Source organism: Manihot esculenta, chromosome 11, assembly GCF_001659605.2.
Source record: "Manihot esculenta cultivar AM560-2 chromosome 11, M.esculenta_v8, whole genome shotgun sequence".
Taxonomy (NCBI): domain Eukaryota; kingdom Viridiplantae; phylum Streptophyta; class Magnoliopsida; order Malpighiales; family Euphorbiaceae; genus Manihot; species Manihot esculenta.
This window is the reverse complement of record NC_035171.2, coordinates 1,024,760-1,042,147: the sequence shown is the minus strand read 5'-3', so window position 1 is coordinate 1,042,147 and position 17,388 is coordinate 1,024,760. Positions and strand designations below refer to the sequence as shown.

Below are 17,388 nucleotides of genomic sequence, written 5' to 3'. Positions count from 1 at the left end.
CACTATCACTTATATATTTGGGCCTAGAGGCCTCGCTCCGCTGTTTAATTGTCACGGTCCAAAGGTGTTAGGACCAAGGACCCCAAAATTGGAAGGAAAATTGGCTTTACGGGTTGTTAGAGCCAATTCTGCATTTGGGCCTGTGTGGCCGCCCAAATGAGATTCAACGGGCTTGTGCTGCTGGTTGCAGGGAGAAAATGCCAACTGAGGTAAATTGGCCAGTAGACAGGTTGAACGGGCCCGTGGGTGCCAGAGGTGATCGGCACTGTTGGGGAAAACAGGCAGACTTGCGGGCCAGGAGGGCTAGCAAGCGAGGTTCACTGGGAGACTGGGCCAGACGGGCTGGTGAAGGCAATGGAGGCAATCTGGCGAGTGGCAGGCCCAACGGGGTACAATTGGGCCAGCCCAGCACGGGAGAAGGTGCTGGAAGCCAGGGGGCGTCGCCAGATGGAAGGAGGTTCAATGGGATTGGAACATTTGAGAAGGTTCCAGGGGCATCCGGAGATGTCCAAGCGCAGATGAGGTTCAGCGGGCACGCTGGCAGGCCGCGCGAGGCTGGTAGGCCGAGCGCGCAGAAGGGATGCGCTGGTGGGCCGCGCGCGCAGAGGAAGCACGCTGGTTGGCCGCACGCGAGGGACGACGCTGGTGGGCTGTGCGGGGAAATGAGGTTCACGCGTCTGGAAGACGCACGAGAATTCCAGAAGCTTCGAGGATTCTCCAGGCGCTGCTAAAAGCTGCCAGGCGCGGGCGGGCGCGGGCGGGCGCGGGGCGCACGGGCCCGTGGCACGCCAAAATGAGGTTCATTGCCAGAATCTGCCAGAAAATTCCAGAACGTCCCAGATTGCTCCCAAACTGCCCAAACAGGGCCAGACACGTGGAAAAACACCAACCACGAGTTAAGGTCGGTTGAGCACCCTCATTTGCCTATAAATACCCTTATTGGCAACATGTAACTTAAGAGTGGAAGCCTCCAACACCAAAATAGCCATAGGGACACCTTGTACACACTTTGTGGTACATTTGTGAGTTTACTTGTATGCTTGCCTTGTGTATTTTTTCCAAGTGTAATATAAAAGCCATTTTCCCCAATTCTCTTCCCTTCTAGCTAGTTTAGCTAGTTTAGCTTCCTTCATCCCACAAATCCCACAAAAGCTGGTTTAGCTCTTCACAACCCTTCAATTGTTTTCCGCTGCGTGTTTGTGAGGTTAGGCTGACTTAGCTCGACGGACTGAGCTGAGTGCCGCACGGCTTAAACGATTTTCGGAGTTGGAATCATTAAGCCCGTGACATTAATTCATGGGCTTTCTATCTTAAGAAGGAAAAAAAAATAGTGTTTGTTCTGCATATCATTAGCTATATCTTCACCTAAAACAAAACCCACAAAGATCAAAGGAGGATGGATCTCTACGCTTATAAATGTACAAGTTATATGTCACCTTTAAACTCACATCACAATACCCAAAAACAAGAGAAAGATCCCATGCAAGGGATAAACTTTTCACTATTAATTAGTATGCAAATTATAATTATAATTCTAAAAAGAGTCTCAGCCAATTATACTCTCTTAAGGGGCAATCCTTAAAGGCCGCATATAAAGTTCGCTGGCATCAACATCAACAGCCATATCTCCAGTCACCATTTGAGGATTTGTCCACTAGCCAAAAAAGAAAAAGAATTAATAAGTAATCTCTACATGATAGTGCATTAAAATAATTAGAAACAGCCTTTTGCCATGAGTATCACATATAAAACCAGCTTAATTACCACGTACTCTGGAGTCAATCAAATAATCTCATATATTTCCAAAATAATATAGATAAATACTTATTTATTAATATTTATTGAAATATTAAAATTAACATATATTTTTAAATTAATAATTAACATATATCAACTAATTAAAATATCTTTAAAACATCCTTTCAAATATACATATATTTGAGAATTCCTTTATTATTTTTTGATCATGCAATGTGTTAATTAGGTTTCCTTTGCAAGTTGGGTTGAGAAAGAAGAAAATTATTAGCAAAAAGTAGCACTTTTCTCACGAGAAAATTGCATCTAAATGCATTCCCTTATGATTTCACTTTCTCATAATAATTAATTATTCTCTTGCATGGCATGCATATTGGATTGGATAAGGATGACATCTGATATACAGCTGCGCCCATATGTGCATGTCATATATTGTCTGCTTTCACATTTAGCTAATAAACCTCTCTGTTTGGTTAACGAGAAAATGCGTGTGAAAGCAAACTTAATAATTTGAAACTTGAATGTGTATGTATTATCTCATCATCTCCGGCTACCCAACTACAAATGTAGATCAGCCCGATGAAAATTAACTTAAACTATTACCGCATTTAACATCATCTAAGTAACTCTTTAATATAAAAAAAAAACATGAACTCACACCATCACAAGTAGAGATGTAAATGAATCAAATCGTTTGTAAACTACTCGAGATTCGATTCGATAAAAATTCGATCGAACTTGAATTGATTTTTAAACGAGTCAAGTTCGAGCTTAATTTTTAGACTCATTTGGTAAACGAGCTAAACTTGAACTCCATATTATTCTACTCGTGAGTTCGGCTCGTTTCTGAATTCATGAGTAGACTTGCGAATAGACTTGTTAACAGTTTAAGTAAACTGAAATTATTATTATAAGAGAAATAAATTCAAACTCTGTGTATACTTTCACGAGATAAATCTAAATTTTCTAAAATTCAGCTTTATATAGTTTAGTTACACTCTTAAACTTATATATATTTGCATTATTAAGATTTAAAAACTTATTTCTATAAGTTTCTGAAGATATACTTATTTAACTAAAATTATTTTAGTTTTAAATTAAAACTCATTATACACGTAAATAAATTGAATTATTCGTAAATAATTCGAAACTAAACTCGATAAAAGTTCGACTCGTCTAAACTCATTTGCTAAACGAGTTAAATTTGAATTTCTTAATATTTGGTTTGAATTTAAAATGAGTAAAGTTCAAATTCGATTCGAATTCAAAAAATTTTAAACAAACCAAATTTGAGTTTTTTAAAACTACCCCTAACCCATGGGCAGCCACTTTGAGCATAAAATTAAATACAATAAGTACATACAATTTTTGTATATAGAAGGTCCATATTTTCACCATCCAAATTCAGAAGTACATACAATTCATGTTTTTATTTATCTATGAAATTCATGAAATAAATTAAATAGTTAAAAACTTTTAAAGATAAAAGGAATACTAATATATTTTTTAAATAAAAAAGTAAATAGTTAACTTGATGTATAAATAATAATGTTTCTTATTTGATAATAAATATCTAAATAAATTGAAGAAAAAATATAACAATCTATAAAAGAACAAGATAGAACATTTGTGTATTTTTCATAATTAAACTTTTAATCTTAGTAAAAAATAATTTCTTTCATGTTTATTTTGTTTTTCTCATTCTTAACAAAAATGGACAAATTTGCAACTTTATAATTCTATATCAATTATTTTTCTCATAAAGAAAGTAAAGATGTCAAAAGAAAAAAATTAGACTTTATCACATGATCCTGTCCATCCACATCCTCAACGGTTGCACAAACATTAAGATAGGTTGCACCGCACACCATCAAATCATTCATTCTCCATATGTACTTCCTAATATAGCAAGTAGCGACGAGGATGCTGGACAATGACGATCAAAACAAGCAAATCAAAGCAAAAATTTCAATTAGGCTGAGCCAAATCCCCACTCTCATTGAGGCTCGCGTGTTTTCCACCATCCAATAACCCAATGATGAAGTATACTACTCTCCCCTCACATGTGCAATTCTCAGACAGTGGTCCCCGCCGTCAGCTCCATCACCAATTTACCAATCCTTGTTCCTGCTATATATATACGTACACATATTGAATTCCGGATGAGATGCTTCATTGATTTTGGTCGGGAATTAGGCAGAGGTAGTAATTAATACAGATACCGGAAAGGGAAAGGAAAGCTAAAGAAAGAGAGAAGGAAAAGTTAGTAATGGTTGATCAAGTCAAGTCATCTCTCTCTCCGCAGCAGAAAGCAAGTAAAGGGTTTGTATTATTTCTAGAAATGGGAATGGGAGGAAGGAAGAGAGTTGAAGATATTAATTTAAGTTAATAAAGATGAATAATTGAGAATAATAATATACTTAATTAGAAAGGGGAGCTTTTTCCTCTTTTTTCTCTCCTAATTCCTCTCTCCTTCTGCCATCAGCTTAATTCTCTCTCTCTCTCTCTCTTTTTTTTCCTGGTATTCATAGGCATCACTTGATCTTTTATTTGCTTTATTTTCCATTCTAACTTCTCTTCTTAGAATTTTTTTTTAAAATTTAGTTTTGCAGTCTGTGGCTTTTTAGCTGTGAGCTTGAATTTTTTGATCTCTCAAATCTCTCGTTCTACGCTCAGAGCTTATCCTGTATTTTCACAAATTACGGTTACGATCTCTGTTTCTCTCTTCAAGCCTTGCTTCTCCTTTTCTTTGGCTGTTTCATTGAGGTAGGGTTTATGGTTACTTGGATCTATGAATGGAACTCTTTAGAATTGAGCTCTAGTGAGGCTGCTTCACTCGTTTTTGTTCTTTTAATAGCTTGGAAAAATAGGGGTTTGGTATTGTAATTACTGGAAGTCGTTTTAATAATTTTGAGCTGATTCCGATTAAGATACAGTGTATGCTTTTGTTTTTTTTTTCTGGGTGTCAATCAATGCATTGAATTTTGGATTTTTCCCTTGTTTTGTTGTTTTGCAGGTATTCTTTTTTCGCTCTTTCCTCATCTCTTAGTTCATTCAGAAACTGCATCTAAACTTTTTCAAGGACTCCAATTTTGGCAACTCAGAATTCAGCTTTGGGTTTTGGCATCTTGATCTGATTCAGGTGCTTAATTCTTTTGGTAGATTTATTTTTCTCTTTTTTGGTACTTTATTTTTATTTTTCTGTCTCTTAGTGTTTTGTCATCTCTCTCTCTATCGTGCTAGATTTTGCTAAATTGGCGCTAAAGTTTCTTCTTTAAAAAAAATATATTGTTGTCCTTGGTAGTCCTGATAGCACTTCCTCTGATTTTTTATAATATCCCATAATATGTACAGTTGCGTAATTCAGTTTACCAATTCATTGTGTATAATAATTAATGCAATATACTGTTACAAAGGACCCCAAGCTTTCCTTTTATATAATGATAGTTGGTAAACCAATTAAATTGTGTGCAAGGAGTGTATTCACTTTCATAGTCTTGAAATGAGTGTCTAACTGCTAGTTTGAGTTTATGTGTTACCCTTCCATTGCTTATTGACGTTGGCGTTGTTCCCTTTTGTTGCTTAATTTGTTTGCTTTGGTTGCTTTTGATTTTGTTATTGCGTAAAGCAGTGTTGTTGGCCCCACTTAAGGTATGCCATATTTAATAAAGAGATTGTATTTAAAAATATAATCAATGTGTGGCAGGTGGAGTGCAAGTATAAAAAAGTATTGCCTGCTCATTTATTTGAGTGTTGATTAGTTTGCTTCGGGTTCTTATCCTGCTAATTGAATGGTTCTGAGCTGTAACTGTAAGATTGGCTGTGTAATTAGAAGGAGATGAGACACACGAAAAATGAGAGTGATGATGGTGTTCTCTCCAAGGATCAGACTGAATCTCTGTTGGCTGAGGAAGGTAGCTGTGGTGGAAGTGCAAATGGACTTATGCTGAAGAAAGGGCCATGGACATCTGCTGAAGATGAAATTTTGATAGAATATGTGAAGAAGCATGGTGAAGGGAATTGGAATGCTGTTCAGAAGCACTCAGGGCTTTTCCGGTGTGGCAAAAGCTGTAGATTACGGTGGGCCAATCACCTGAGGCCTAATTTGAAGAAGGGGTCATTTACTCAGGAAGAAGAACAGCTAATCATTGAACTCCATGCAAAGATGGGAAACAAATGGGCACGCATGGCTGCACATGTAAGTTTGTAGTTTCCTTCTGTTTGATAGTTACGGTCTAGTAAATGGTCATTTTATGTTTCAGCATAATTTCATGTGTGCAAACTAGCAAAGAATATTACATATTACAGTTTGATGCATAAATTTATTGCAATACTTTCAAATGAAGATTTTTGTAGTTCTCTATCTAGTTGTTTATGGCTTTACTGTGACCATCCTCCATTTTGTTTTCTTTTACTTCTTATCAGTTGCCTGGTCGTACAGACAATGAGATAAAGAATTACTGGAACACTCGAATTAAGAGGCGCCAACGGGCTGGTTTACCTCTGTATCCTCCTGAAGTCTCTTTGCAGGCATCCTACGAGAGCCAACTAAGCCTGAACATTAGTGGAATCTATTCTGGGGATAAAGATCATCAAGATCTCCTGCAAACCAACAGTTATGAGATACCTGAGGTTATATTTGACAGTTTAAAGGCCAACCATGGCATCTCATCTTATGTCCCTGAACTTCCTGTGATTACTGCAAGCAGCATGCTAATGAGAGGTCTGAGTTCTTCTCAATATAGTAACTTCATGTCGCCGACAGTGCATTGTCAAAAGCATCTTCGAGAATCAACAACCTTAATCCCTGGTTACAGTGGCAGTGGAAAAACTGAATTCACTCTGTCTGACCAGTTTCAGCATAATTCTTGTGACAGAGTTGCTCAATCCTTTGGGTTGTCTTTTCCATTTCATCTTGATCCCACCAACAAGAACCCAGAGTCCTTTGGTGGCAATCAAGTTAGCCATATCCTTGCAAATGGCAATTTCTCTGCTTCAAAGCCCAACTATGGGTTTGTGAAGATGGAGCTCCCTTCATTCCAATATCCAGAAAATGATTTAGGTAGCTGGGGGATATCCCCACCACGTTTACTTGAAATTATTGACACTTTGAACCAGTCTACACCTATAGGGACAGTTGAGTCATCTCCGCATAATAGTGGCCTATTGGATGCTTTACTTCATGAATCTGAAACTCTAAGCAGCACAAAGAATCATTCATCTGACAAGAGTTCAAATTCATCTATTGTTACTCATGGTGAACTTGCTGAAAGTTCTGCCTTGAATATTTGCAATACAGAATGGGAAGAATACGGTGATACCCTTTCCTCATTAGGTCATACCACAACTTCTCTTTTCGGTGAGTGCACTCCTATAAGTACCTGTGGAAGTTCTATGGATGAACCATCAGCTACTGAGACCTTAACTGGTAAGCATCTTTCACATGCGAGTTTATTGTTAATGATAGTTGTGATCAATGTCTAAAACATTGTAATGTACTTGTCTAGTTTTGTTTCACGTAATCAAATTTGTTATTTTAAAGTAGAGTTACTTTTTTTTATATAGTTTAAAATAGAGTTGTTTATCTTTGACTTTTTCAAACAATGTAAAATAATTTAAGGATGGACTCATATCAAACAATCCTAGTGAGAGACCACATCTTTTTTTTTTCCCCTCTAGTTGCTGCATGTTTACTCATTCCTGAAAATAATGTTGTTTTCCAATTTGGTTTTCCCCCCTGCTATTCTCTGATTCAAATTTTAGCTGCACACTGATAATCTGCATTTGGAATACAATGATTTAAACTTAAGTTAGAATGTTCTGTAGGTAGCAATGTAAAATTAACAGCAGTTGATCAAGCTCGGAGTTCAGAAAGGGAGAAAGAAACCACTACTCGATTGGATATTACTCACCCTGATGCTTTACTTGCTTCTGATTGGCTTGAAGATGGTTCAGGTTACGTTGAGGACCAAGACTTTATGCTGGATAACATAGCACCCCTTCTCAGTGATGATTTCAGCAGTGATTTTGAGCAAATGTCTACTGGAGCTTCTACATCAAATCAAGGATGGGGGCTTGGCTCTTGCGCATGGAATAGCATGCCTGCTGTATGTCAAATGTCTGAACTCACTTGAGAAAATTGCTATCTATCAAATTTGTGAACTGCTGATACTTTTTTGCTTCATTTGTATTGACCATATCTTCAAATTTGGGTACACTCAAGTCTGCTCCTGGTACTTGCTAGACCAGTAAAAGGTCATTTAGGGCAAGACTTATGCTGTAATATGTCTGATACAAGGTAGTTTATTTGTGGCTTTGGATTTCTTGCTTAGTGAAACAGGGCAATTCATGTATGCCTATGTGGAACTTGATGGGGTATACAAGTGGATTGTGGCCTTCACTATGCTCTTAAACTCAATTTGTTTCGGATGATATCCTTTCATTTTCCAATAATTTTCCATTGTTCTCAGGCTCAAATTGATTTTACACAAGATTCTCCTCATTGATATTTTCATCTTATATATATTAAAAAAAATTGTTAAATATTTGGCCACACTTGTTTTTGCAAAGTTTTCAAGTCTTACAATTTATGAACGATCCTTTCTAGCTTTCATCGTTTTTGCATATTTTTACAAGTGCACTCAAAAAGTAAATTTCTAATAAAAGCCCACATTCTTGTCAAATAAATTAAAATTTATCTTAAATAATGTGTTGTACAAAAACATTATTGAAATTTCCCATGTCAACGTAAAAGCCCAAAAATCCCACATACAAAATAGTAGGAACTATTTAAAATTATAGTTTTTTGAATTTCTATTGATTAAATTTGTCTACACTCAGATGTACATATAAATTTTCCAAATAAATAATGAAAAATTTTACATGGTTTGATAATTGTAAAGGAGAATATTTCTGTTCTATGGATGTATTGTACAGACACACACTTTCATTCAACGACACGTCGTTTCATGCCCAGCGCGTTACGTGTAGCGCCATTGTTATTTCGATGACCCGCTGTTTTGCGAGCGGCTCCATCGATAAATAAAGTCGAGGAATTAAATAATAATAATAATAATAATAATAACTCGTTAGCTACAGTCCTCAATGTCGTCTTTCTCGCTGAAAATCACCGGCTGCTCTGTCCTCTCGTTGCATCGGCTGGTAATCAATTTTTCTAATGTTTTCATCACAGTTAACTTCCAACTTATTACGCCTTTTTTTTTTCTTTTAAATTAGTTTCGCAATCATTGATTCCTTTTTTTCCGCTGTAATTCGTAGGGTTTCAACGAGCTCCCCTGCAAGTTCATTTCTGGCGTTCCAAGGCATTTTAATCTCCAGAAGTTGGAGAATTCCTCGCTGCATCGGAGCCATGCTCGACGAATCTGCTCAGTTAACGGAGAAAGCAATGTAAGTGAAATGTTGTAGTTAAATTCAAATTTAGCCACTTTTTGACAATTTACAAAACCCCCATTGACGTAGCCAAAATGGTTGGTTTCATTTAGGGAAATTGAAGAGAAATTAGGGAGGAGAGATGGAGAGAAAAGCAAATAATATAAATTTAATTTACTTTTATATTATTTTTGGATAGATTATTAGAATAGGGAGATATTTCTGTTTTTAACGAAAACATGAGAAATTACTATGATATTCTTACAAGTTAAGAAAGAGATACTTCAGAAAAACGAGGGCATTCAAATATTTCAATATAAATAATACTCATTTTCTTCATTTCTCACCAATTTGGGGAGAAAGTTTTTTGGTTTGAACGCAAGGAGTTTAGACATGTAATTTCTCTTCGTTTCTCATTTTTTGCCTTTATTTTCTTTTCTATTATCTCTATTTCCCTCAATCCAAACCAACCGTTAGTTTAGCTGAAGATTAACTTGATAATCATAGGCAGTGATGATTGACCGTGCTATTAGTTTATGAGTATGCTTCTTTACCAGTTGCTTTTGATATTAAGTTGTGTTCCAAACATGCTTATGTTTTGTATTTGGTATTAAGGCCAGGCTTATAGTTCAGATCCTGACATCTCCACTTCTAATCTTCAAGGTATGTTATTTCCTCGTCTACTTGCATCATGATGATTTACATTTTGATGCCAGCTATGCACTTATACAAACTTACTCTTTTCCTCATTATTTTATATATAATTAAAATTTCACTTCAATTGATTCAGGTTCAAGGGAGAAAACTGATGATGGTCAAGAATCGGTAACATCGAGCGAGTATTTACTGCTTGCCTTCACGTGTTTCTTAGATAAAATGTGTTTGCATGTGGGTCAAAAATTAATAATCTCAAAGCTTTAAGTGCTGAATATTGTCCGAATAATTTGACTTTGTTAAAATGAAATTAGAAATGCGAGCTAGACTGATATATATCTTCTCTGATCTTTTTGCTTTGGTGTGTGCTTTTCTTTAAGTTGAATTTCTATTGGCTTAATTTCCAGGATACTAAAGAAACTGAAGAGATATGGAATTTCTGGAATATTGTCATACGGGCTTTTGAATACTGCCTATTACCTCACAACCTTTCTGTTGGTTTGGTGAGTGAAATAATTTCCCAAATAAATTGACGTATGTTTCTTTCATTGCACCATATCTCCAAGATGCTCACTTTCTGCCTCCCCCCCCCAGAAAAAAAAAAAAAAAAAAAAACTGAAAAAAAAAGAGGAAAAAGGAGAGAGGTATTTAAATTTAGGGCTGGGAAGATTGTAGGACAAGGACATAAGATTTTCTACTGCTCCTATATCTCATCATTTGTTGGAGTTATTAGATTAACTCTTATACATGATGGTGGAAAAATAAGATAGCATGTAGCAAATTTGGTAATGTAGATTTGGAAGCGAATTTGGATTTATTTTCATGTAGAATTAATTGCATCATAGTCCAGAGGATATCTTGTTTATGGATTGTATTTGTACCAGTGTTGTTTCTGGCATATCTCTTGCTTGAGATCCTATGGTTGTTGAGTACTATTTCATATTCTTGCTAGGTTTTATGTTGCCCCAGCTCCTGCAAAAATGGGTTACTTCGCCGCTGTTGAAAGGTAAGCGGTCTTTTTCTCAAGAGTCGAGACTTAAGGAGAGTAGGAAAAGATGCCAAAGTGGTAATAGTTTGCAGATTTCTGAAAGTGATGGCGATGGTGTGGGCTGGGAGTCAAGTTACCAAGCTTGTAAGAGCTGGAGGGTAAGCTGCTAGAACTCAATTGCCATCTTAATTTTTTCTGGTATAATTGTGTTTATATCCATGAATAACCTAAGCTTGTGGTTTTATTTATTACTTGATTTATTTTGTTTATCTATCCATGTCAAATTCTTGCACCTGTCCCAATAGCTTATATTTATTTTTTTCATGTTTTTAATGAGATTGTCTCATTGGTATTGTCTTTGGAATCGTGTAATTTGATAGTTGTTTTGGAATGTGAAACCTATAATTATGAATGCAAAATAAATTTTGAATTTCAAGTGTCCGTTGCTTAAAGAGATTGCTCTTCTTCAGGGCCCTTGCTCTTGCACCTTTTGTTGACAGAGGATTGTCATGGTTCACTGTCAAATTTAAGTTCGAATCTCAGGGGAAGGTATGTGATGTTTGGAGTACTTGATATTCTTTTTAATTTAGTTACCTTTATCTTATTTGATTTGTTCATTTGCAGGCTTTCATGGCAATTGTTGGATTCTGTTTTGGACTAGCCTTCATCTTATTTTTGGTTGTGACATTGCTTTGAGCATGAGTTTATTTATTCTTTTTTTTTTTCCTTCTCAATTAGAATCCTCCCTTTATGGGGTTGGGAACTTGGGGTTGGGGCGGGGGGAAGGTCACTAATATCCTTTTTGCTCACACCCCTGCGCCGGTAGATACAGGAGATGACGAACACGAGCTGTTCCAACTTTTGCCTTTACCTATGTGAAAATCATCAAATACAAGTTTAACGTGAATTCTTTCATTCTATGTTTATTTAATATTTAATTTGTTTTCCTGCATCAGGGCATTGTTTAACCAAGGAATATCTAAAATTTTGGAAGTGCAATATAGCCTTCAGAAATTCAAAATAATTGATAACGACAAGCGTACAAGAAAGGTATTCCTCTCCAAGCTCCTTTCTATTACATACAGATTACACTAATGGCGCAGAAGAAACAGGGCATCCAACACACGAACAATCCTCCAAATAATTACTTAACACGTGAAGTTACTTCTCAAACTGCTCCAAACCTGGAAAATCGTTTCTTTGAAATCCTTCCTTGGGAATACAGAATGTTGTTTGCTTGGTGGGTAACAACTTATTTCCCATTTCATCTGTGCAGGTCTCAAGGCCACAAGCATTGCAAAATCGTTGCAAATCTGATTCCTAGAAGTACATTCAGTTTTCAAAATTAGTAAATATATGGAGAATACCAACCAACTAATAATCTTGGCAAGTTTCAAGTGATGAAGACCACACCTTCATCATCAAAAGCTTTGATAGGTGTACCAAAGGATATGGATGGAGCTTGTAGCCAACATTATTTAAACATGACAGAGATAAAGCTCGAACCTTCATAACAAAAAATTGTTTGAAAAATAAATAAGCAATTGAACAAGGAAAGGAGTCTGACATTGGTAGAAGAAAAAGTTAATATGAGACTATCATAATTCACTACCTCATTAATGTAAGGTTCAATAATACAGTACTGCAGATAGGACGCCTTAGCAGCTATTGTACAAAAGAATAGCTTGTAATTGCCCATACGAAAAGTTCTGTAGAGAAAAGCACTATTAATGCGGTTCATAGACAATTCAAATTTGGGGTGTCACCAAAACAACTTAAATGAAAAATAACAGAAAAATAGAAACTTATCTTAAACGAGAAAACAGCTAAAAATGGCAGGTAAATACCGTAAAATACTCCTGGCAAAACACATCCTTTCTGATTTGATAATCCAATGAGGCACACGGCTAAACCACAAAGAAAGTGACTCCCCCTGTGAATTCAAAATGGTTATAAGGAATGTATTTAGTACCTACTTCAAGGACGCCTTTATCAATGAAGAATACAAGTGAACCACACCAATGGAGTAGAGTTAAACCGTTGGTTGGCTTCTAGAATGAAGATGAAGCAGCACATAAAATGAACGAAACTCAGCCTCATTCTCAAAAATAGAAGTGGTATTCCGATTTGCATCATACAGTTCAAATAGAGATGTAAGAGCCTTTATAAGCTGCTCCATGTTGAGATAATGCACAGAGGATATATTTGCATTGCTACCACAGCATCGAAGCTTATAATGAGATACAACATGAAATGTAACCTGTGCGGCAAAAACGAGTTAGTATATCTATGCATGTCTGAAGCTACAAGCAGGGATACCATTTTTTCTTTTCTTTTTTTTTTTTTTATAGAAAAAAGAAAGAAATAAGAAAAGAAGGCGAAGTAAAAAAGGCACTTTCAAAGTGTTTCAGTTTCAGATTTAACGATTCTATGTTACCCATGGTTCCTTGAAAGTGAATGCCAGAGAATCCAATATAAAGGTCATTCTGTCATTGCTCATCCAAGGGTACCAAGGACAACCGTTTCATATTATTGCTAATTATACAACTGTTTCTTGATTCTTATGAAAATAGTGAATCTCAATTCTTATGAAGATAGTGAATCTAATTATAAAGATTTAGAAAGAAAATTGAGATGTTTCTGCCAAAAAAAAACAATACCATTTTCTCATACATGTAGATTGCTTTATCATTGACTATATTCTGCATGCTCATATCTTGTCTTATGGACCTAGTCCTGTCAAAGATGAAATCATGGACTACTTCAAAAGGATGGTCCGCAGAATCTGCCACTTTTAAAAGGTAGCTCAAAGTGTCTTCCAATACTGGGAGTGGCCGCACATCAGATGTCTGCAGGTGCTTGGTTGATATAGTTCTGCAAAACTAATGAATAAAGAGGAGGGTAATTTGTTCTTTCATTAAGAAATTCAAACATAAATTGTTTTCAGCATTTAAAAAAAATACTAAATTACAAGTGATGGAGAACCACAAATCCAGTTCCACTTCTATTGTTATTACAAAAGCATTTAACTTTAGAAAAATGTAGCATGCTTGCATCCTAACACTAATTTAAACAAGTACAGCTATTCCACAAGCAAATGAAAGAAAGCAGCAACTGTAATATTAATGACGTCTGAAAGGTGTTCAGTCCCAGAAACTAACAACTGATAAACTGCACTTTCATACGAGGCTGATCTCCATCAACTGTACTTGCTGATATTGTCTAAGATGTGTTACTATTCCTATCCACTCCAAGAGGGGGAAGACATACTAGGTGAAAGTACCTTTTTGACAGCTAGACTTGGAGATGTTTTCCTTGGATTTCCGTGTAGCCTCTCAAACACAGCTAAGTCTCGCAGCTGCTCTCGTTGTGCCATTTCACTCTCTATCAGCACAAAGATTAACACAAAGCAAATTCTAGTTAACAAATACAAGTTAAAATTTAATTGTGTCAAAATAACAAATGTATATTCAGAGTCATGTCATGCTTCATCTCAAAAGACCAGACTGAAGTTAAGAATTTAAATATGACCAAATTAATTGATCCTTCAACAGGCAAGTTATGTCTCTAATGACAAAATGGAAGCTCATTCTTCTCTGATCTGTGACCCCAATTTATGGCTATGGACAAGGAAGCCTCTCTATAAATCTTCTAGGATCTAATGACAGAAGCTATAGTAAGGACAGCTGTAAAAGGTGTGGACAGATTGGGCAAGTCTTAAGAGTTACCAGCTTTCACATTCAGATGAATGGAAGCTTGATTCTCATATAAGTAGCACCCATTAGAAGACGTATAGATTCTTCATAAAATGGGGGAAGCGGCACAGATAATCTAAGATGGACAGAAGGATGAGAACCTATCAAACATCCTATAACCTCCATGTGAGATACTTCACTCACTAATCTAGCCAAGATTTCCAAGTTCACCTCCTATCAGAACTGCCCTCGCATCAAACAAAACTCTTGAAAATCCTTTATGCAACGCTATTCCTAATGATGAAGGAACAAGTCAATATATATAAAGAGTGCATCTCCTTCTCATCGTTACCAAAAACAAACTACCCAACAAACATGGACAAAAGGGGAACCACCATATTAATCCAAGTTTGTGACAAAATCCATGTAACTACCAATATTCCAGGAGTTCCCATCTCAACATAGGCCAACACCATCATTAGTAATAGTCAAGCAAACTCTTCCACTATGAAGAAATGGGCCTAGTAGCCAAAACCAGCTTTAACCAAGTGCAATCTTGAAAACATACTGCTAGAAGTTCAATTCTCATCTAACCGACAGAAGCACCGGTAAGCTTCTAGATTAATATAATATGTGCATGCAACAAACCCCATTATCATAACTTACGAGAAAATGCAAAAAAGAATTGACTTACGAATAGCCTACCTGGGCACATAAAAGGGCAAGTTCCGATTAGAATTGAAGAATCCTCGTCTTTTACTCTTACTTCATCTGCTTGTGCTCCTGCTTTCAAATTCCCATGGTGGGTGGTGCTATTGCTTCTTGATCCTCTTCTGGGTCTCCACTCGGAGCCATCACGGGTACCGGCTGTGTTGTTAGATACATTGTTGCTTCTAGTGTTTGGGTTAAAGCGAGAAAATTTGGTGCTATTCCTGTCAGGTGGGGTGAAGCGCGATGATTCAGTCAGAGAAGAAGAAGAGGAAGAAGAAGAAGAAGAAGAAGAAGAAGAAGAATGGGAGGACGAAGGGTTCCGGCTTCGGCCTTGGTGACGATATTGATGTGTCCTTTCCATGGCGTCTTTCCTGTGATCTTTCTTCCAGCCTCACAGAAACACAAGCTATCAAAATTAAGAATCGGGGAGCAGAAGAGGAAGGAGAATTAGAAAATGGAAATTAAGACAATAAAAAATTATAAATTGCCATTATTTTTTTCTCCAAAAGGCTAAAAATAAAACACATATTCCAGTGACGGGTTACTATTTACCCTAGCAAACTCGGACAATTGCTTTGCATCAGGAAACCCTAGCAAGCAGAAGCCTTGCTTTGTCACCATCTCCTTTACGAGCCCAACAATCTGGTCTTCGTTTTCTTGTCCTAAAGGCAATTGGCTTCCAGAATGACCAATACGCTTATCAGAAAAAGAATCTTATGTACGAAAACGGTTTCTGATGCATCTGCAGCACCCTTGTCCACTTCTCGCTGCCTTTTACCGCTTCCTCATCGTTATTTACTGTTCAGTACCTCGTCAACTGATGTGGGCTTCCCTAGGATCTGCTTTCAGCCTCCCAGAAGTTTCAGCTCGACAAAAATTAACTCACAGATAGAGGGCTCAATCTGTACTAAAAACTCTTGAAAGCTCACTTCATCTATACCCATTTGACCAATTGATCGCAAAGCGAGTCATAGTCCTCCATTTACAGTAAAAGACAATCCCCAATCCAAATTCGAGTTCCCTGCAAAAAATGGTTTGTGGTGAGCTTCAGCCTGAGCTTATGGTGTCAAATCCGGTAACCTCTCATATCAAAACATCTTTTGAGTTGGTCATGTCTGTTGTCACACTAATGACAAAATTGTGGCAGCTATTAAGCGTTCTTCATGGGTGATTTGAAGGGTAAATTGCGACCAAATATGGATTCGAGGGTATGCCTCCTCAGCCTAGAGAAATTTATTTTTTTGCAGCCAAGAGCTATTTTTCAAACACGTGATACGATGGTCAATGCAGTTAGAATACTGTTAGAAAAGCCGGGGACTTCAACCGACGTCTCGAATGTTTCTACACTTCTCCCACTTCCTCATTATCTATAAAGCAATTGAATTGAAAGATCAATTAGCTTTGTTTCTAGACTTGATTAATGAGATGCTGGGTTATGGCCAAGTTAGAAGCTCTAACAAGCTTTGTTCATGGTTTAATTGTAAGCCTCCATCATATCACCAGCAATACATTAAATCTCTCCTTGATATAATTTGTTTTGTAAAAAAAAAAATCAAATAAATTCTTACTAAATTATTAAAAATTTCTATTTATTTTTCAAGTTAAAAAAAGTTAAATACTTTTATTTTAAATGATAGAATTATTAAATAAAAAATTAATTAAATTAAATTATTACAAAATTTAAGAGAATGCTCAAGGAAACTTGGCAAATTAACTGGTTGAAGTTCACCTGCAGTTATTTCTTAAGCAAAGACAAATATTTCAAGAAGAAAAATAGATGTAACTTCTACGAATGGAGTATTCCGCTATGAGCTCAGGCTCTAATACCCATGATAGTAGCAAGGACAGAGAGACTTGTGGCATCCCCAGTTTCTCTCCCCTCTCTATTTGGCAAACGGTAAACACACATTCGTTTCCTTTTAAGATTCACAGTGGTTGAAGGACGAGACCTGTACCGAGAACGAGGCTAGGATTGATTGTCCAAGTAGCAAATTATAATACCTTCAAAGGTATTGCCATGGCACATACCAAAATCTAGAGGGCCGATGATTTGGTAAATGCGTGTAATCAATTGCTCGCAACTTTTTATCTCTACGTTCACCTGCAGAACGCCCAAATATTTGTTAATTTAATGCCTCCGACTGAGAACCTGTTATGATCATATCATAGCGTATACAAGAGATCGATCACATCATT

The 17,388-nt window shown here is 36.6% G+C and overlaps 3 protein-coding genes across 9 annotated transcripts; 2 read left to right on the top strand and 1 right to left on the bottom strand.

The window, feature by feature from the left end:
- Window positions 1-3,707: 3,707 nt before the first annotated feature.
- On the top strand, window positions 3,708-8,213 carry LOC110627060 (transcription factor MYB33). 7 transcript variants are annotated; one of them, XM_043961587.1, is made up of 5 exons: window positions 3,708-4,077; window positions 4,772-4,897; window positions 5,588-5,953; window positions 6,181-7,183; window positions 7,570-8,213. In XM_043961587.1, exons 3-5 carry the CDS (start codon window positions 5,594-5,596, stop codon window positions 7,887-7,889), a joined length of 1,683 nt encoding a protein of 560 aa, XP_043817522.1. In that variant the 5' UTR covers window positions 3,708-4,077; window positions 4,772-4,897; window positions 5,588-5,593; the 3' UTR covers window positions 7,890-8,213. The 7 variants fall into 7 exon arrangements, with proteins under 7 accessions (XP_043817522.1, XP_043817519.1, XP_043817520.1 ...); XM_043961584.1 differs by having other exon boundaries at window positions 3,708-4,521; XM_021773289.2 differs by having other exon boundaries at window positions 3,709-4,077; window positions 5,462-5,953.
- A 581-nt stretch (window positions 8,214-8,794) lies between these two features.
- On the top strand, window positions 8,795-11,701 carry LOC110626618. The gene is made up of 9 exons (XM_021772636.2): window positions 8,795-8,916; window positions 9,034-9,162; window positions 9,765-9,807; window positions 9,935-9,983; window positions 10,206-10,301; window positions 10,751-10,804; window positions 10,879-10,944; window positions 11,257-11,335; window positions 11,411-11,701. The coding sequence occupies exons 1-9, from the start codon at window positions 8,860-8,862 to the stop codon at window positions 11,480-11,482; spliced, it is 645 nt and encodes a 214-aa protein (XP_021628328.1). The 5' UTR covers window positions 8,795-8,859; the 3' UTR covers window positions 11,483-11,701.
- An 86-nt stretch (window positions 11,702-11,787) lies between these two features.
- On the bottom strand, window positions 11,788-16,568 carry LOC110626617 (SAC3 family protein C). The gene is made up of 9 exons (XM_021772634.2): window positions 15,745-16,568; window positions 15,187-15,598; window positions 14,070-14,170; window positions 13,447-13,668; window positions 12,825-13,046; window positions 12,634-12,719; window positions 12,399-12,495; window positions 12,200-12,292; window positions 11,788-12,106 (listed from the first exon to the last, which is right to left on the bottom strand). The coding sequence occupies exons 2-9, from the start codon at window positions 15,551-15,553 to the stop codon at window positions 11,948-11,950; spliced, it is 1,347 nt and encodes a 448-aa protein (XP_021628326.1). The 5' UTR covers window positions 15,554-15,598; window positions 15,745-16,568; the 3' UTR covers window positions 11,788-11,947.
- Window positions 16,569-17,388: the final 820 nt, after the last annotated feature.

Coding starts and splice junctions, on each gene's coding strand:
- LOC110627060 (XM_043961587.1), top strand. CDS start 5,594: ATGAGACACACGAAAAATGAGAGTGATGATGGTGTTCTCTCCAAGGAT. Junction 5,954..6,180: donor GGGCACGCATGGCTGCACAT/GTAAGTTTGTAG, acceptor ACTTCTTATCAG/TTGCCTGGTCGTACAGACAA. Junction 7,184..7,569: donor AGCTACTGAGACCTTAACTG/GTAAGCATCTTT, acceptor AACTTAAGTTAG/AATGTTCTGTAGGTAGCAAT.
- LOC110626618 (XM_021772636.2), top strand. CDS start 8,860: ATGTCGTCTTTCTCGCTGAAAATCACCGGCTGCTCTGTCCTCTCGTTG. Junction 8,917..9,033: donor TCCTCTCGTTGCATCGGCTG/GTAATCAATTTT, acceptor TGTAATTCGTAG/GGTTTCAACGAGCTCCCCTG. Junction 11,336..11,410: donor AGTTCGAATCTCAGGGGAAG/GTATGTGATGTT, acceptor GTTCATTTGCAG/GCTTTCATGGCAATTGTTGG.
- LOC110626617 (XM_021772634.2), bottom strand. CDS start 15,553: ATGGAAAGGACACATCAATATCGTCACCAAGGCCGAAGCCGGAACCCT. Junction 14,171..15,186: donor TTGCCCTTTTATGTGCCCAG/GTAGGCTATTCG, acceptor TTGTGCTGATAG/AGAGTGAAATGGCACAACGA. Junction 12,720..12,824: donor ATTCTAGAAGCCAACCAACG/GTTTAACTCTAC, acceptor TTGAATTCACAG/GGGGAGTCACTTTCTTTGTG.